The sequence below is a fragment of the Macaca mulatta genome, chromosome 9, assembly GCF_049350105.2.
Source record: "Macaca mulatta isolate MMU2019108-1 chromosome 9, T2T-MMU8v2.0, whole genome shotgun sequence".
NCBI classification, from domain to species: domain Eukaryota; kingdom Metazoa; phylum Chordata; class Mammalia; order Primates; family Cercopithecidae; genus Macaca; species Macaca mulatta.
This window is the reverse complement of record NC_133414.1, coordinates 105013295-105032003: the sequence shown is the minus strand read 5'-3', so window position 1 is coordinate 105032003 and position 18709 is coordinate 105013295. Positions and strand designations below refer to the sequence as shown.

The following is an 18709-nucleotide window of genomic DNA, read 5'->3' as shown; positions in this document are numbered from 1 at the left end:
GTAATGTCTCATTTTTTAATGGCATTAGAAGGCATTATGAGTTATTACATAAACATCCTTTAAAATTCATAGTCGTCCAACAATAAGAACAACCCAAGTTCTACCTAAAAAACTACAGTCAGGTAGCACACATAACTGTAACTGTAGACAGAACACTTTTCAAACACCTATTTAGACCACCTGGTTTCTGCAGCATTGCCTAATTCTAAAATTGTAATGAAAAACGTAAAGTTTAAAACCTACAAGTCATCAGAGGTTCAGTGAGCAGATTGTGCCATTCCAAAACCGAAAATGTGCTTGCATAAGCAAGTCACCAGGGCTAACCTTTCTGGATTGAGAGTCTGGCCTTCAGTTCAGACCGTGGCTATGCCAGGGTCAGAAATGTGACAAAACTGCGCTTTCACGGAGGTTAGCCAAGGTTCACAGGGTCATGACTGGGCCATTTTATCAGTCATGTCAGGCTCACACCCTATTGCCTGGGATAGATAAAAACTTTATCTGTCAGTTTGCTAAATCTGCTCCTCCTGCCTCATTTTGAATAAAGAAAACCTGGGCTCAGCTTATCTAAACCAGAGACGCGCCTTTCCTAATACTGTTGCCATAGGCAACTTCTAAGTGAAGGTGACACGCCAGTGATTTCTGGTCTCATTGTACTCAAGAACTGTCCATAACTGGAGTGACTGGCTTTGTCTTATCTAAAACCTTCACTTCAGAGAACAGATTTATTATGTTTATGACATGTTAGATGAGCTGGAGGGGTTAGAGTGACAGTTCTCAGTGTTACCTTTTTCCCTAAAGTAAAGCAAACCAAAAAATTTTTTTAATTAACTTGGATCAATTTTCCAAATAGGGAATCTAAATGACTGTAGAAGAATTTACAGAGAAACGTCTGGAATAACACACACAGACATGTATTTTCTAATAACTGTTAACATAAAAAGCAGCTAAGATTTCTTCTCACAGAAAACAGAGATGCACAGATAAGCCCAGGTGGGCATTGTAAAATCTGGTTAAATACACTAAGCAAATATTAAACTGGTGAATTTTACCCGACAGGAATCTTAAATACCAGAAAAGTACCTTCAAATTTTACTTTATTTGGAAATAATACAAATTCATTATTTTAATATTTAAAGATTGTGGTAATATAGTCAAAACACATAAATATTATAATATACATTTAGAAATTAAATATAAAGTCAACACAACACTCCTTAAAAACTCATATGTACACTTGCAATAAGTCTGAGGTTTGAGCATTCAAGCTCATCAGATTTCCCCATGGAAATGGGTGAATCTTGCAGGGAGATTGTCCACAGGATACACGGTGGGACTGGTTTTCATTGTAGGAGGTCCATTTAGAAGCTGCCAGTCACAATGCCTGGCCAGCTCCACTGTAAATATTTTGAGAAGAATTTTTGCAAATTCTTTGCCTACACAGCTCCTAAGGCCTCCTCCAAATGGAATGAAGCTGAACCTGGATGCATCCTCTGGGTGAGGCAGCATGAATCGGTCAGGATTAAATTCTTCCTTGTTGGTGAAGATCTCTGCCACATCATGAGTATCACAGATACTGTAGATAACATTCCAGCCCTTGGGAATCTGGTATCCCTGCAAAAGATTATGAAACCCCAAGGGCTGACAAACTGGAATTTAACTTTCAACAACAAAAAGCAGTCACTGATATCTTTGGGGAAAATTATGAGCTAAAAGCAAGGGAGAGGTAGAAAGAGAAAGGTGGATCCAGGTTGCTGAAACACACCTTCATATAGGGCAGAACAATGATCAAAAGCGTAAGAATTGCAGCCACAGCATAGGGAAGGAAGCGAGAGGAGTTTTTTAAACCACAACAAAAGGGAGAGAGAAGAGAATTTTAACTTACATTTAATTCAAAAGTCTTCAGAGCAACCCGAAACCCTCCTGGAACTGGGGGATTCAGTCGAAGGGTCTCCTTAATAACACACCCGATGTATTTAAGTTGTTCCAAAATTTCCATGTCCAACTTGTTGTCTTGATTGCTCTTGCAAAGTAAACCCTATCAAAACAGTCATACAGAGGTGAACAGTTATTTTGTGTTCCAATAAAATCATCCCAGCAGACGTAAACAGGGCTTAACTGGAGACTAAACCCAAAGGGCCCCATGATGGGAGAGACTGGGAGGGGGAAACAGCAGCTAGTGGCCATTTGCCTGCCCAAATTCACTATCTATTTACAATCCCAAGAGAATGCTGCTCACCAGTTAGAAGGGCCAAGTTTCTCCCCTCGCCCCGCCCCCCACAACCCTCCCACTCACCACCACCCACACTAATCAGCTATTCACACTGATCACACTATGTATGCCCTCGGACACACCAATTCAAGAAAGTGGAACCTATCTGAGAATCTCCTCGGTTCAGCAAAAGGTGGAGGAGGGGTCGAAATGAATACAAGGTCAAACCCTGCGTAAGTGGGATCACAGCTCAAGACTCCATCCTGTTTATTCACAAAGCTAATTCTCCCCACTGGCTCACACAGCCCTGGGCCCTGCACTTTCAAAACACTCAATGAAGGCAGCACACTGACTTATTCGGAAGTTGGCTAGGGAGCAGCTGAATTTCCTAAGCTAGTAAGGACACCCCCAGTCCCAGTCTCCCTACCTTACTCTTCAGCTCTTCTCGCACTTTCTGGAGAACATGTGGGTAGAGCCCCAGGTAAGTGATCAGAGATGTGGCTGCACTGGCCGTGGTTTCGTGTCCTCCAAAGAGGAGTTCGGTTGAAGATTGCTTTAGTGCCTAAAATAGAGTAAGATCCACGTTCTCACAAGTCCACAAGTCTGCGTGCGGTTTGACAGAAGGATTACTCAGAATCGAACTTAGATTTCTGGAGGGAAGACTAAAAGGGCTAAATGTTTTGCTGACAGAAAGTCAAGGAAAGCAATACCTTTAAACAAAATGCAAAGTCCCTTTAGTTCAGCTAGAGCAGTAAGGCGAGTACGACCCCACTCTACCGGAAACTCCTGAGTTAAAGTCTTAGTTTTATTAAAATCGCAAGGTTCTTTATTAACATTTTTGCAAATTCCAACTTTCCCTTTGAAGCCTGGAAAGGTTAGGGGACGCTCCCAGTTCCGCCGCAGCCCCTTCCGCAGCTCTCCTGACCCGGTGTCTCAGCCTTCGGAATTCCATCGCTGTAGTCTGAGAGGGCCGCCCACTCCAGAAAGCTGGGTCCCAGGCGCGCGCTTTGGGGGCCCCAGGAACCACGCTTGGAAAGCCAGGGGACCAAACTCCGCAATGCCTGGTCTGAAGCTGTCACTCACCTGCATGTCCAGCCGCTCTCCCCTCTCCCACGAGTGCTCGATCAACAGCTGCAGCGCGTCTTTGCAGCCCCTGCCCGCCTCGGATGCCCGCAGCCCGCAGATCTTGGCGCGAATGTTCTGCTCGATGCGCGCGTGAATGAGGTTCCGTGCCTTCATGCCCTGAGCGCAGAGAGCGCGCGGAGGTGAGCAGACGCCCGGGTCCCGCGCCCCTAGTCCGCAGCCCGTTTGCCGCCCTTACCCGGTACAGCCCGCTGAAGGGCACGTCGATGGGCAGTGAGAAGAGATTGCGGGTCATTTCCTCGAAGGCCTCCACAAGCTGCTGCTCTGCGTCCCCGTCGCCGGCCAGTTGGGGTTCGCAGCCCAGTAGGATGCGCATGGCTATTCGGAACATGAGGCGCTTCACCTCGGGGTAGACCAGGAGGCCGCGCTCGCCGCAGCTCAGCCACTGCTCCAGGCTGCTGCCCACTTCCTCGGTGATCACCGGCACGTAGCACTCGAGTGCCTCGCGGCTGAAGGCCCGCATAATCACCTGAGCCCCGAGGAGCGGAGAGCGTTAAAACCCTCCATCCGCCCCTCTCGTCTACCGCCGTCCCCTTCCAGACACCCCCAGTCCTGCCAGACACATGGCACTCTCCGAGCTGGGAAAGCTAACCTGGAGATGGCACAGGGTCCTAGCCTACCTCAAGCTGCTAGCCCGCGCCCAGCATCCACCAGCCGGAATTCCTGTCATAAATGGGGTCCCCTTCCCTGTCCATCCGTCGCCTCCCGCCCCCACCTTCTTGCGCTGCTTGTGCGAGGAGTCGTGCAGGTTAGAGAGGCAGCCAGATCCCAGAATGGTGCGCACCGACGCTGGCCAGTGGACCGACACCAGCCGGTGCTCTCCGAGCAAGATGCGCCGCACATTGTCCGCGCCCATCACCCGCACAGTGGGCCGCCCGAACAGATGCGTCTTGTAGATGAAGCCGTATTTCCTGCGCTTCATCTGCAGGAACTTCCTCCGCTGTGGGAGGAAGGCCGAGGAGAGAGGCGGGCATGAGGGGGCGCCGGGGAGCGCCGCGCCTCGCGCCAGCCCTGCTCCTAGCCGCAATCGCCTGCCTCCCGGGGGCGCCTACCCCGACTTTAGCAGAAGCCCAGAGCCGCTCCGGGCTCCGGGAAAGCGGCCTGTCCCGCCCCATGCTCCCTTACCTGCAGTACCATCTGCAAGGTTTCCCCAAAGAAGGGGAAGCCCATAGTCCCGGGGGGCAATGGGAGGGCACAACTGCGGTCGCGGCCGCTCACGCAGTACAGGTCCCAGAGCTTGATCGCAGCCAGGAAGAGCAGCAGCGGCAGCACGAAGGTGCAGAGCGCACTGGCCAGCAGCGCCGGGAGCCCCATGGCGCGCCGCGACCTCCCGCGCCACCTGCCGCCGCCGCCAGCGCTCCAAACCCCACGGCGCGGCCGCTTTATAGGCGGCCCAGGTTGCTGCCCACGTTACCTTGGTCAGACAATTAGTTCACCCAAAGTTCATCTTTAATTGCGGATTGGGCCCCTGGCTCCTCCCCCCGCGAGGCGCTGCCCAAAATCTTTAACCGTTTGTTCCGCGCCGAGGCAGAGGCGGCGCGGTGGCGGCTTCCCTCCGAGCGCGCCTCCTGGGGTGCGCGGCTAGAAGCTGCCCGCCTCCCCCATCCAAGGTGTGCCGAGCTCCGAGGCGGCCGTGGGGGAGGGCCAGGACTCCGAGGAGCCGGAATTCCAAGCTCTAGCCTTCCTGGCGGTCTCTTTGGAATCCCTCCCGCCGGGTCCCACCCTCTGCCCCGGCCCAAAGCAGCCTTCACTGGCTTTCCATTTCCAGGCGCCGCGTGGGCTCTCTTCCACCTGCCGAGGAAGCAAGGGGAAGTCCGTTCAGGAATCGTCCAGCTGCCTCCTCCCACGAGTGGGGAAACTGAGGTCCAAAAGAGATGCATAAAGCAGGCCTCCCGACTTTTCCGAAGGATCGAGCAGAAGAGCCCAGTGCCAGAGTCCAAGAGAGAGCCGCGGGGCATCCGGCGCAATAGGCAGATCTGGGATTCTCAGCTCCCCAACCCCCGCAAGGGGGCCAGCACTTGTGAAGTCTTGGGAGGTCCTACTTCAGTATACAAGAGGGCATCCAGGTCCCTCAGGTCCCCAGGTGCTACCCTGCACAAGCCTGATCCCCGACCCTGGGGCACTTCGTCTGGGGCTCGGCAGTTGGTGCCCGTCTTTGAGATACGAGCACAGCCCACCCATTCTGAAGGCCCTGCGGCTTGGCGCCCCAGCTGGACAGCAGGGAAGGGGGTCCTCAGCCCTGGCAGGATAAAGAGATGGTGTAAGAGGAAGGGGAGCCCAGGAGTCCTGGCTTCGAGTCCCGGCTCCATCTCTACTGCGCGTGACCTTGGGCAAGTCACCACACATCATTGTGCCTGTTTCCTCCTTCTTAACAGGGAGGCGATCATTCCCGATCTGTCTAAGCCTCAGGGTTGTGAGTTCCCAAAAGGGGGCTCCGGTTGCAACTACTCTTCCCAGCTCCGGGCACGGTAGGCTGCGTTACCTGTCCAGTACAACGGGCACTGGAGTCCTCCTCTCTCCCAAGTCCCACCCAGAGTAAAGCCACTGTAATCACCCAGGTGAGGGGGTGCTTGGCCCTAAACTCAGGCCTCTGCCGACCCCTAAGGGGCGGGGGGAGCGGTGAAGGAATCTGTACTGGGAAGTCTTCTGTACTTTGCCTAACTACAATCAGCAGCTACTGTAGCCAATGCCCGGAGCTCAGACGCTGCGGGACGCGCACCTGCGCTCTCTTTTCTCCACCTGCCGGAGCTTCCCGGCTCGGGACCAGCCAGGGCCACACGCTACCTGGGTTTGGGCGCTGAACGCACCAGCGGCGCCGAAAATGAAACAGAATGACCTGCATTTGTTTAGAACCGAACACTGACTCTGGCAGAAGCACGCCGCACGCCTTGGAAAGCGTCTCTTGGAGGTGGAAAACTCTGCTCCTGAGAGCTTAAATGCGTTGCCCTTCTCGCGGTGGTCCCCAAACCCGGAGGTATCAGGAAATACCTGCAGAGGTTGGAGGGACCCGCGCAATCCTAGCGACGCTTCAAGCCCGAGTCGCCGCCACAGGGCGTGTTTCCGGGGGTCAGCGTTTCCCCATAACCTGCCCAGTGTTTCAGAGGCTCTGGGCAGGGTTTCAGTCTCCGGCAAACGATTTGGTGGCTGTAAACACGGCGAGCCAACCTCTGGCCACTGCAGGAAGCCAGGCCAATCGAGCTGGAGGTAATTCTCAGAAATCCCGGGTCCGCCCCTTTCTGGACAGCGCCTCCGGCCGGGGTGCAAAGCCGGCGAACGGGGACGTGACCTGGGGCCCATTCCCAATCCTCGGGCCTGACCCGCCTGTGACCCCTGCAGGCCGGACCGTGACATCCGAGTGAACTCTGCGGGGCCACCTCGCCAAGTTCAGCGCACGCCGGGTCACAAGATGAGCGGGGCCTGCACGCTGGAAATTGCCGCAGGGAAAAAAACGTTTTAATCTATCTGCACATCGAGGCCAGCGGGGGCGTCCGGCAGGAAAGGATTAAATTTGAGAGTGAACGATCATTAAAGGACATCTTGAAGGGGGGCAGGGCGGGGGGGGTGTCAATAAATTACCAGCCCAATAGGAACTTTGATCTAGAAATCTTGCCAAGCTTTCGTGGGTGGTGGTGGGCGGGGAGGGGGGTGGGTTCACTGAAAAACAACTTGTTTCCAAGATGTTTACAAAACAGCCTCCCTATTGCTAAGAGGCGGGATGCGGAGTCTTTTTTTGTTTTTTTGTTTTTTTTGTTTTGCTGGTAGGGAGGGGTGAGGGTGCAGGGACTAGACTGGAGTCACAACAAAACAGTCCACCTCCAGTTTTCTCCTTTCAGCCCCCCTTCTCATTTCTGAACATGCATTCCTGTCTCAGGGTTCTATACCTGCTGCTCCCTCTGCATGCCACACCCCTCCCTCAGGCCTGGCTGGTTCCTTCCAAAGTTAAATGTCACCTCCTCCAAGGTTCCCCCCACCCATCCAGCCTAATTTAGCCCCAGACACTCTCTATCACAGGCCTGTTTTATTTCCATGACAGCGCTTATCACCACTGGACATATTCTTACCCTTTTGTTTGCTAGTTTATTTCTTGTCTGCCTCCCTCCAGAGCATATCAAGTGCAGGAGGGAAGGAACCTCCTCTGCTCCTTCCCCATAGAATCTGCAGCTACTAAAACAGGAGCTCCGATATCCCTTGAAATTACTGAGCATGATGTACCCATGGAAAATTAAAATTGGAGCCACCCCTACAGAGGCTTATAGTTATTCCAGACCCCAGTGCAGGTCAACCAGGCCTTCTTGGAACCAGCTCAACCGACCTGCTTCTGAGGGTTCCTACCCCATTCTTCTCTCCTCTCTCTAAATCACAACCAACCCTGAAGCCTGCATCCTTCTCATCCTCACCCAAACCCATGCTTCTCAGGCCAGGCTGTCCTCTGCATTTGCAAGAGCACTCTTAGGGCAGGCTCACATCCTGCCACCTTTGCTGCCCCTGGCGTCTACCGAGCTCAGGGCCTGGCGCCAGGCCTTGACTGGCAATGGGTGATGAATTGCACTGTGTGGGGGTTATGGTGTCAGCCCAGGTCGGAAGGGCCCGCTGCACTCTGGAGCTACCAACCCTGTAAGTGCCTGCTGTGTCCCCCTTCCTTCTGGCCCTGGGATCCACCTTAAGCATGAGGTCAGGAGGGCACTGGCTTTCTTCTGGTTCACTAAGGGGTCAGCTCAGGCCTGGGCAGCTACTTCCCTGGCTCACCCCTTACGTCCAGCTGCCCCAGCCTGTTGGAAGCTGGGTGGCAGATTGAAGTGGGCTGTTGGAATGATGACATGGATGCTTTTGGCTTTGATTTAAACACTGGTTGGAACCTCTGTACTGGAACAATTGAGAGAGTCCTCAAGTCAAGCTAGGGCTTATCATGAAAAGGAGGCCAAACGGTTCAGCCCCACCTGATGGCCACAGGAACAGAGGTTGGGGCAGAAGAGTGAAGGGATAGGGGTGGAGGAGAGCACTGGCTGGGGAGTCCAGGAGCCTACTACTGGGCTTCTCAGGTGAGTCATTCACCTCAATTGCTCCTCAATTTCTCCTCTGTGATAGAGAGGATGGTGAAGCCGTAAAACCAGAAGTCCCTGAAATGGCAGGGAGGGGTGAGGGCGCAGGGACTACACTGGAGTCACTGGAAAGGAGTGACTCCAGGGCGTGGTGGGTCACACCTGTAACCCCAGCACTTTGGGAAGGCAAGGCAGATGGATCGCTTAAGCCCAAGAGTTTGAGATCAGCCTGGGTGACATGGTGAAACCCCATCTCTACTAAAAATAGAAAAAATTAGCTAGGCATTGTGGCACGTGCCTGTGGTCCCAGCTACTTGGGAGGCTGAGATGGGAGGATGGCTTGAGCACAAGAGGCAGAGGTGGCAGTGAGCTGGTTGTGCCACTACACTCCAGCCTGGGCCACAGAGGAAGACCCTGTCTCAAAAAAAAATAAAAATAAAAATAAGGTCCCTGAAACCTGGAGACAATTCACAGCCCAGATTCTGGGGTTATATTCAGAGAGAAGTCAGGGTAGCCCAGGCCCCAGGCTGCCCAGCTCCCAGCCCCTCTCTGGGTATAGTGGGTCCTTCCCCGGCCTCCCCAACCCTGCACCCTAGTGCCTTCCCCGCAGGGAGGAGCTGCCCAGCTAAGCCCTAGCCTCCTCACTCAACCGCTCCCAAGACACTTTATTTCGTGGCCTTCCTATTTTTGGTACAAATATCTCAAGCCTCTCTAATTATGTCTCAACCTCCCATGAAAATAATTCAGCGGTGGAGACGTGTTGGTGTGCCTATTCTCCCCTGTATACATGAAAAGAGTAAATGCGTTCTTAAAGTAGGAATTTTTCCTTTTAAGAAGTCGCCAGCAGAATCCGGTGACCTTGAGCCCTTTCAAGCCCTGGAAGTGCCCACAGTTCCGAGTTTCCGCCGAGACCGGCAGAGTGGCCAAGGCGCACGAAGCCAGAGGCCAGCTGCCAGAGGGCCTTCCGTTGGGCGTCCTCTGCGTGTTTTTCTATGGCCCAAAGCCAGGCCGGGGTTGCGCCCACGGCGTCCCCGCTTCCTTACAAGGGTTGCAGGTCCCACTGCGCGCGTCGGGTCTCTCTGCAAGGTTTCGGAGTTGCAATATCCCCACTCCCCTGCCACCCCTACCCCGCCTTCCCCCATTCATGCACCCTCCCTGGATTGGCTCGGGATGGGGAAGCCAAGCAGCATCTCGTGAGGATCTATCTATTTCCTCCATTCCTGCTTGGCCCACGACCTTTTCCTTCCTCTGGGCGTGGAGCGCAGAAGGCATCTTCCCATGGGCTTAGATGCTTCTCTGGCGCTGCAGCAGTAGCTCGCGCTCCTCCTCCCTCGAGTCCGGCACACATCGGCGTTTGGCGAACATTTGTTGAACGACTGTTGCACGAGTGAACTAGTGGGCGCGCTACGCTACAATGGGGAGCCGCAGATGGTTGGCGCTGCGTGCGCGCCACAGCCACCGTCCAAAATGTGTCCTACAGCGCAAGCATGTCAGAGGCATAGCCCATCCCCCGCAACCAAAGGCGCGAGGGGGTGGAAAAAGAGCCGTAGCCCGTCCACTGGGTGCACGATGGGCACCGTCTGCATGGCGGGGAAGGCGGGTGTGGCCAGCTCCCAGCGCGCGGTGCGCACCAGCTCCACAGCTAGCAGCTGGAGCACGGTTTGCGCCAGCTCCTGGCCGAGGCAGCTGCGCGCACCGCCGCCGAACGGGATGTAATGGAAACGGCTGGAGGCGCCCCGCGAATCTTCGCGCGCTGCGCCGAAGCGCTCTGGGTCGAAGCCTTCGGGAGGGCTGCGGTACACCGCAGCCGTCTCGTGCGTGTCCCGGATGCTATACATCACGCTCCAGCCCTTGGGGATCTGGTAGCCCTGCAGAGAGGCGAGGAGACCAGCCTGACCACGAGGCACCTGGAAACGGGGTGCCCTGAACTGACCCTCCACCCCGGTGCTTTCATCAGGCTTCCGAAAACCGGGAGGAACCCGCGATTAATCCGGAAACAAGGAGAAAGCTCTGTGTTCCAATCTCAACTCCTTCACTGGTGAAATGTATGACCTTGGGCTAGATGCGCAGCCTCTCTGAGCTTCAGTTTCCTCATTGAAAAAAAAATGAGAGGAAAAATGCCCACTTTGTTGGTGAAGATTCAAATTAAGGACTTGGCACATATGAGTATTCAGTAAACAGTAACTATTAGTTATGTTCCCGTTTGGTTTTGTCTTTTTTTCTTCTGACCTTAGATCAGAAGACCTAAATTCCAGTGCTACATCTACCAGTTGCTAGAGTGGGAGAAATGCACATGACAATTCCTCGAGGTCAGTTCTATGGTGGAGCTCTCCTTTGCATTGAACTGAAAACTTTCCGTCCTTCCCATCCATCAGCTGGACAATAATGTTCAGATTTGGTACCACACTTTAAGAAGGCGCACATGCGAATCAAATTGGCCCTCCCTAAAATGCTCAAAGGCAGCTTTCATGTTCCCTCTGCCCACCCCTAGCATTTTCAACCATTTGGCTTTTTGATATGTCTTTCAACCCCTTGACTACACTGCTGCCCTCATATCAAGTTCCAGGGTGAATACTTAAAAGTTTCTAACTGTGGAACAGAACATCTTGGAATCATCCCAGGAGCTCTCTCTCCTCTCTAGACATCAGTGTTCTCATCTGTGAACTGGAGGGTGGCTAAGACCCTTTCCTGTCCTCTGCTCACCTCCCTGATTCTGTGCTTCCCTAAGGTCTTGTAGGGCACTCCAGCGCCTGCAGAATGAAGCTTGCGTTCCAAGACTGATCCCACATCCAAGACACTTCTCAACATCCACCTTTGTCTGAGTCTGCTCTCTCTGTAATGGGCTCTCCCATTCTAAACTTTCACTGCTCCAGTTCAGACTCCAGCTCTCAAAATGTGTTGCTGTCGTCCAGCACTAGGGATCACTCTCTTCACACCACAAGTGGGCTGAGGCTGTCAGGCCTGGCCCCTTCCTCTCCCAGTGGAGCTCCTCCAGGGTAGAGTCCCAGTCCCTTTGATACCTCCTGAACCCTGGCACGCACTGTGCCACAAATGTTCACTGTGGAATGCCCATCTTTGCCTGGAGCCACCCAGTCACCAAGCATGGTGCTCAGGGGACTGCAGTGACAGCCTTTCAGGCACACACCCGCAGTTTGGCACAGCCAGAGCACCACTGCCTGAGGCCACCACCATACCCCCACAGCCCAGCCCCACCTGGATGGAGCATCAGAGCTGGAAAGACAGCTTCCTTGCAGAGAGTAAACTGAGGCCCAGAGTGAAGAGGGAACTGCCCAAGGTCATACAGAGATGGAGTCAGTTCTAGACCTTAACCTTGCTCAGCCCAAACCGGCCTGATCAGAGATGAAGTGTCTACCCGGTATTTTAATTCCTCCCTCCCCTGGAATCTGGCCCCAGCCAGAGCCCTGGACGGGTCGCAATGAGGGATTCCTTGCTCTTGCGAGGGAGCCAAAGGGGTGGAGTACAGGACATACTGAGGGGTTCTCTTTGTTCTCCATCCACACTCACTGGCTGGGAGGGGGTGCTGCACGGATAAAAGAGTGTTTTTATTCTAAAACTCGGCTCTCATTCAGTTGACCGTTCCGGACCGCTGCCAAAAGCTGAAGGGTACGAGATCCCTAACCTTGCCGGCTCGCCAGACTTTGCGTCCCTCAGCCGGGGATCCGGGGACGTGAAACAAGGCTCAGCCCATTTTACAGGACCGAAGGCTGAGGCTCTGAGAGCAAAAGAGGAGACCTCGCCGTCCGAGTCCCTCCGCCCTCCTCCCACCTGGGCGCCGCGGCAGGCGGCAGGAGGTAGGAGGTAGGAGGCAGGAGGCAGGAGGCAGGAGGCAGGAGGCAGGAGGCTGGCCATGGGCCGGCGCGGCGCACTTACGTCGAGCTCGAAGGTGCGCAGCGCGGTGCGGTAGCCCCCGGACACCGGCGGCAGGAGGCGCAGCACCTCCTTGACCACGCAGTCGACGTAGCGCAGACTGCCCAGCGCCGCGAGGCTGAGGTCGGGCTCGCAGCCGCAGTCGGGCGGGGGCCCCACGCAGCCCCCCGCGGCCCCAGGCGCGCAGCCGCACGCGCGTCCCAGCCCCTGCGCCACCAGCTCTTCCCGAATCTTAGCGATGGCGGCCGGGTGCTGCAGTAGCAGCAGGACGAGCGAGGTGCTGGCACTGGCCGTGGTGAAGAAGGCGGCGAAGAGGAGCTCCACAGCCGACTCCTGCAAGACAGCCCCGTGCGGCACTGAGTCTCCGGCGGTGCAGTCGCCCGGGGCGCTGACTCGACGGCCCCGTAGAGATGAAAAAGCACTCAAATTTACTATTGCGCAAAGCCAGGGGGCAGGGAAGTGCTATTACCGCCGCGACTGCGTGCACCGTTTTGAAGTCGATTAAATCCCAAGTCCGCCACTTGGGAAAGTCACCTATAGCAACAGGTAAAATTAGGATCTCTCCACGCACCTTGCGATGGTTCCCAGAGAGAACGCGGGAACTTACTCTGTGCACTCTTCTTAGTGCTTTAAGCATATTCATTCATTCGGTTCTCACCTCCCCTCTGTGAGACACAATTGCTGCTCTTGTTTTATGGAGTTGAAAACGGAGGCTCCAGAGAAGTGCTCAAGGTCCCTACAGCTAGCACTCCCGGCAGGCGGGCTTAGGAGTCCAGAGCTCTTAACCACCTGTGGTGCCACCGCCAACCCCAGCGGAACAGCCTGACAATGGTTGCAGTGCAACAAAGGCACCTGCAGCAGCAGTGCCAGCCTCGTACCAATGTCGGCATCATGGTTTCATCCTCTCCCTACCGGAATGGTCCCAGGGAGTCACTAAATGTTTTCCTGGTCTGCTCTGCCCAGGAAGGGCACGCAAGGGGCCTGGTGGCTTCATCCTCCAGGCTCCAATGCCCTGCCTCTGTCCTCTCAGGTCCCAGTGTCTTCCTTGCTGGAAGCACCCACCGTTTGTTTTATACACTGATTCCTGCTATCACAGGATGAACGTGTTCCTTCCCTTCCTGAACCTGGAGGACATGGGCTGTGTTTCACTCACCACTGTATTCCCAGTCCCAGTGTGGAGTCCAGCACTGAATAGGTACATCATAATATTTGTGGAATGAATGACCTGGTTGCTCACTAACCCGCCCTGCCCCAGACAAGAGGGTAACTGGGATGGAGACTCCCTGCCTGGCCCCTGATGTCCAGCCCAGAATTGAAGATTCCTGGCTAGTGAGTCCCTTCCTGAGAACCTGGAGGGTGCTGTCACTCCTCCCCAGTCCTGTCTACTCCTTTCTACTCCACTCCCCTTAGCCCTGAACAGTCCCTGTCCACCTGGCTCCCCCAGGACTCATGAGCCCATTGCTCATGTTCTTATTAGTTCCATTCTCAGAAAAGAAGCTAAAGCTGAGGCCCACCCTTCAGGGATGTCTGGTAGAAAGTGGGAAACTGAGGCCCAAGAAAGGATGGGTGGGAGTTGCTTATGGAAGATTGAGGTCTCCCTATTTGTAACTTCCCCTCCCCCCAACTTCTCCACTCCTTTTTGAGTGCTCAAGCAAGTCCTGGGGCCATTCCAAAGCTTCCCACCTCCCCTCCACTGTGTGTGTGATGTGTGTACAAGGGGAGGGGTCCTAATTCTCCAGGAGATCCACAGCAACGAGACAGACAGATAGAGGTGCCAGGTGCCAAGGCAGCTCATAGAAGGAGAGAGGTGATTTTGGAAGGAAGAAGGGAACTTTGAGGATGTGGAGTTTGATCCTGAGCCCCTTAGAGTTTGTAGAAAAAATGAATAATGAGGGCTTTGTAGGCAGGGGGACAGCAGAGGCAAAGGCATGGAGTGGCAGAAAGGGCAGTGGGGGAAGGAATGGAGAGAGAGCCGTTTGTGGCCAGAAACCTGCAAAGATGGGCCTAGCATTCTTGCCTTCAAGTCTCCTACTGACCAGTGTGGCAGCTGGCTGAAGGCTGCACAGCTAGTGAGTGTGGCTGAGTCATTACTGGAACCCAGGTCTCCTCTTGCCCCTCATCTTGAGGACTGCCTGTGCCTCAAAGTGGGGCTACACAGGATGTGGCTCTGGGGATGCAGCATTGGTGTAGGGATCTGCTGGGGATGCAAAAGAGGGGAGAAGGAGCAGCCTCTCAGCACCCACCTTCAGCTCCTGCATGGAGGGCTCATGGCCCAGCTCCCTTGCACTGTGAATGATCAGCTCCAGGGCATCACCCGGCTCTGCAGCCTTGTCCTCATGAAGCTTCTCAGAAATGGCCCCCTCCAGGTGCTGATGCAGCTGGTCCCTTGCCCGGATGCCCTGAGAAGAAAGATGGGGCAGGAAGGCTAAGGGGGCCAGGCCTGGCCACTTACCGAGAAAACCTTCTCAGCACTGGCTCTGCCAACATCCTTGTGTTAACACCTCCCCAGCTTAGCTCCTGGCCTGGCATATGGCTGGGCTCAGTAAATGGTCAGGGATATATCCACTGTCCACAAACACCATTCTGTCTTGATTATCACAAGCCCCCTCTAAGCCACAGCAGAGTTACTATCATCCTGAGGAGAGGATGCTGAGGTTCAGAGAGGTCAAGCAATTGCCCAGAGTCACACAGCTGTCCATGTCCATGCCTGGCACAGAGCCCAGTGCGGCTAGGGTCAGCCCATTGCCCTTTCTCTGCAGTAGGCTCAGGCTGGGGCACCTTGATGCACCCAGCAAAGCTCTGACTTAGAGGATACTATTGGATGTTGTAAGCATTAGCCTCTGTAAGGGCGTGGGCAAGAGGGGATGCCTCTCCAGAGTTCAGGGAATAGCCACAGCAAAAGCATCCCCACCCCCCCCCACCACGGGAAAGCACTGTAATTCAGCACTTGAGTTCCATAGTCAGAGGAGATGGGGTTCAAGTTCTGTGTCTGCCCCTACTAACGGTGTGATCTTGGGAAGTCAATAAAATAAGTTTGGCCAATAAAATGAGAATAATAACACCTTGCAGGCTGCAAGGATTAGATCAGAAAATGTATCCACGGTGATCAGCATATAGCATGATCCTTTACACATATTATTTTTATGCAGGTGACTGAAAACCAGGGAATCAAACAGTGGGAAGTCCCAGAACAGGGGGACCAAAAGGCGGGTTGGGGCATCCTAGCTGCTCTCCGGGTCCTGCCCATTGTTCTGAAGTCTGGAGAAGCAGCGGTTCTCTGATCCAGAAACCTAGCGGATCCAGGGCCTGTGGAGCTGACGCCCAACCCCTTGGGTCGGGGGTTGGCGCCGGGCTGGGCCAGGGCGCATCTGCAGCCCTCACGCTCTCCTCGGTTCCACAGCCATCTGGGCTTCCGAATAAGTGATGGAGGCCGGCCCCAGAGGCGCCGCTGTGGGAAGGAGTCGGACCCCAAACTCTGGCGGCTTGCGCTTGCTAAGGCTGGAGCGCGTAGCGGCAGGGGTCCCACGGAGGGCGTGTGGCCAGCCCCAGGTCACACCAGCGAACCAGCACAGAGGCCAGGCCCAGAGCCCACCGCCACGCCACCGCCACGACGCCTCCCACCCCCGGACCTCGCTGCCGTTCCCCAGCAGAGGTGACGGACGCGCGGGGTGCGCCGTGGGCGTCCCGTCTGGGTCTGGGAGGCCCGTCCGCGCCGCGGAGTCCCAGAAGAAGGTCTGGAGCCCGGGCAGCCGTACCTTGCGCAGGCCACTGAAGGGAACGTCCAGAGGCAGTGAGAAGAGGTTCTCCACGAGCTGCTCGAAGGTCCGGGCCAGCGTGGCGCACTGCGCCTCGTCCAGCCGCAACCCCAGCAGGATGCGTGCGGCCATGCGGAAGGTGAGCGCTTTAGCGGCGTCGTAGACTGAGACCGGCCCGCCAGCCGCGCACCAGGAGCGCACCTCATGCCGCAGCGCCCCCTGCAGGCGCGGCACGTAGCGCTCCAGCGCGGCGCGGCTGAACACGCGCGCCAGGACCTGTGGGAGCGCGCGTGATCAGCGCTGGCGGCGGTCGGGCCTCCTCTGCTTGGCGATTCCGGAGTAGCCAAGAGGCCAGTTCCGGTCCTTTCCCCCTCTTCTAAGAGGCCCAGACCTAAACTTGCTGGCTTTTGCTTTCGCCTTTCCCTCCAGTTCTGCTCTGATGCACACAGTCCCTCCCATCCATCCAGGCTCCCGCTGCCATCTCCTCTAAGAAGTCTTCCTGGCCCCTCTCTAGGTCTGAGTCTCCAGCGCTTCTGCTATAACAGCCACGGAAGATGGGAGATGAAAGAACCTTTTAGAGCAGTCCTAACTCTGTAAACAGAAGCTGAAGATAACGGACCCGTCCAAGGCCACCCGCTGGTTACCAGGGACCTTGGTCAGGTTCACAGTGAATCCAACACCGGGGCCCCGGCTTGGCCCATGGCAGATGCTGGGGACCGCGGATCCGACCTTTCTACGACCCATTCCCGTTTCCACTCACCTTGCGCCGCCGCCGGTGTGGCTCGCCGACCGCACCAAGCAGTGTGTGCGAGCCCAGCAGGATGTGCGCGCTCTGTGGCCACTGGCTGCGCACCAGGCGGTGCTCGCCCAGCAGGATGGTGCGCACGTTCTCCGCGCCGCTCACGCGGATCACTGGCCTGCCCAGCAGGTGCGTCTTGAACACTGTCCCATAGCGCTCTCGGCGGGAACTGTGGAAGCGCGAGCCCTGCGAGCGAGGCGGAGCGTGGAGAGCTGGAGCTTCTGGGCCTGGGCCGGGGATCTGACCCAGACCTCCCAGCTGCCTTTTGATCACAACTCTGTCTCTGGCTGGCGCGTTTACAAAACAAGATCCCCAGTGGGCCTGGCAACTACACTATGGGAATGTACATGCTCCTGTTCCTATTGGTGAGATGAGGAAACAGACCCAGAATGAAGATGTGAGCGCCCAAGGGCTCACAGCTGAGACAAGCCTCAGGCTCCTTTTCTATGCTTACAGGACGTGCTCCTCAGACTCCTTCCTAAAACCCCTTCTGTTTACCCCCTGCATTGTGTCGGGGAGTTGCTCTGGGGAGAATTCCAATGACTTGAGGTCCCTTCGAGGGAACGGAGGAGCCAGGCAAAGGCGAGAGTTGTGCGCGCTTCCCCGGGTCGTGGGCGATGGGCAGGGACTGGCTACAAATCCCATGGGCATTGAGACTGAGGAGAGTCCAGTGGGAGCCAGAGGGAGAAGGGACCGTATTAGCGCTCGGGGTCGAAGGACTGCTCACCTGAACTAACCAGTGCAGCGTTTCGCCGAAGAAGGGCCAGCCCATGGAGCCCTTGGGCAGAGGCAGGGTGGAGGCCCGATCCCGGCTCAGCATCCAGCGGAGGGTCCAGAGGTGCTGGGCCAGGCTGAGCAGCAGGCCCGCGCACAGGACAGCAGTGCCTGCCGCCCCCAGCACTGACAGGCAGCTCAGCCCCCAAGGGAACATGATGAGCCCGCGGGGGCCAGGCCGCTCAGAGCGCAGGGACAGAAGGGGACGCAAGAACCCGGGCGCGAGCAGTGCGCAGTGCTCACCTGTTCCGTCCGCAAAAGGCCTGGGGTTTGGGAGCCAAGTCCGAGATTTATAAGCTCCGCTGAGAACTCCGTTCTAAAAACAGACAGGCGGTGAAAGACGGTAGTGACCGTGCGCCCTTAGGGAACGTGACTTCCTCGAGGCCGGTGCACTCAGAACTTTCTCCTGGCTCCTGGGCCCAAATGCCAGTCCCTCTCGAAGGTGCCCGCTGCCTCGGGAACGCTTACTCCCCGCTCCGCGGGGCACCTCCCACCTCCCCCCCACCCCCGGGCTCAGCACCCTTTGCATAGAAGCAGCGAAGGAGGGCGAAAGAAGAGCAACTCACCAGTGTTACCAACCTGGTCTGCAGACCCCCGCCCCACCTCTCCCTCCTCCAGTCGTTTAACCCTTCTTGGCCCACCCTGGACATGTTTATATAGATATTGGCTCCCTCCCTACGGACCGATCCCGGTTCACACAACGTGACGTGTCTTTGCATATTTAAAGCGCTCCACGCAGAGTGGTGATTGGAGGCAGTGGGCAGTGGCGCACTCACGGAGGGGCTCTGAGTAGGGAGTGGCAGGCGCTGGGGCGCTCGAGCTGGGCTAGGGGCTCGCCTCGCAGGACCTGCGGGTTCGCGCCAGAGCTTCCCGGCTCTTCTCAGCGCTCGGAAAGTGGGCGAACCCAACGCGCAGAATTGACCCAGGCTTGCGCCCCACAGCGCTCCTGGCCCACCCCCGGCTGCTGGCTCTCTCTTCGGTCCCCGCCTTCGAGCTTCTAGGTGCCCTTCTCTCGCCACTCCAAGGTGAAAGAACTGGGCTTTTCTCTCCTTTGCTCCGACTATTTCAGGGAAACTGCAGTCGTCGACGCCTGCGTTGGCAT

The 18709-nt window shown here is 55.9% G+C and overlaps 2 protein-coding genes across 3 annotated transcripts; both read right to left on the bottom strand.

Annotated features, from left to right (window-relative positions):
• Nucleotides 1–716: 716 nt before the first annotated feature.
• CYP26A1 (cytochrome P450 family 26 subfamily A member 1) lies at nt 717–5126 on the bottom strand. 2 transcript variants are annotated; one of them, NM_001193915.2, is given in 7 exon segments: nt 717–1611; nt 1883–2035; nt 2637–2771; nt 3293–3451; nt 3531–3821; nt 4068–4292; nt 4478–4761. In NM_001193915.2, coding segments are annotated over 7 exon segments (1494 nt in total). In that variant the 5' UTR covers nt 4667–4761; the 3' UTR covers nt 717–1269.
• CYP26C1 (cytochrome P450 family 26 subfamily C member 1) lies at nt 4783–18237 on the bottom strand. Its single transcript, XM_015147699.3, has 6 exons — nt 17561–18237; nt 16795–17019; nt 16035–16310; nt 14523–14678; nt 12283–12612; nt 4783–10259 (listed from the first exon to the last, which is right to left on the bottom strand). The coding sequence occupies exons 1-6, from the start codon at nt 17762–17764 to the stop codon at nt 9882–9884; spliced, it is 1569 nt and encodes a 522-aa protein (XP_015003185.3). The 5' UTR covers nt 17765–18237; the 3' UTR covers nt 4783–9881.
• Between the last annotated feature and the right edge of the window lie 472 nt (nt 18238–18709).

What these genes read in the sequence shown, in the direction of transcription:
- CYP26A1 (XM_077945092.1), bottom strand. Translation starts at nt 4,274, where the DNA reads ATGAAGCGCAGGAAATACGGCTTCATCTACAAGACGCATCTGTTCGGG. An exon ending in GAGAGCGGCTGGACATGCAG is followed by an intron (nt 2,772 to 3,292) that starts GTGAGTGACAGC and finishes ACTCTATTTTAG; the next exon opens with GCACTAAAGCAATCTTCAAC. An exon ending in TGAAGACTTTTGAATTAAAT is followed by an intron (nt 1,612 to 1,882) that starts GTAAGTTAAAAT and finishes AATCTTTTGCAG; the next exon opens with GGATACCAGATTCCCAAGGG.
- CYP26C1 (XM_015147699.3), bottom strand. Translation starts at nt 17,764, where the DNA reads ATGTTCCCTTGGGGGCTGAGCTGCCTGTCAGTGCTGGGGGCGGCAGGC. An exon ending in CCTTCAGTGGCCTGCGCAAG is followed by an intron (nt 14,679 to 16,034) that starts GTACGGCTGCCC and finishes CTTTCTTCTCAG; the next exon opens with GGCATCCGGGCAAGGGACCA. An exon ending in TGCGCACCTTCGAGCTCGAC is followed by an intron (nt 10,260 to 12,282) that starts GTAAGTGCGCCG and finishes GCCTCTCTGCAG; the next exon opens with GGCTACCAGATCCCCAAGGG.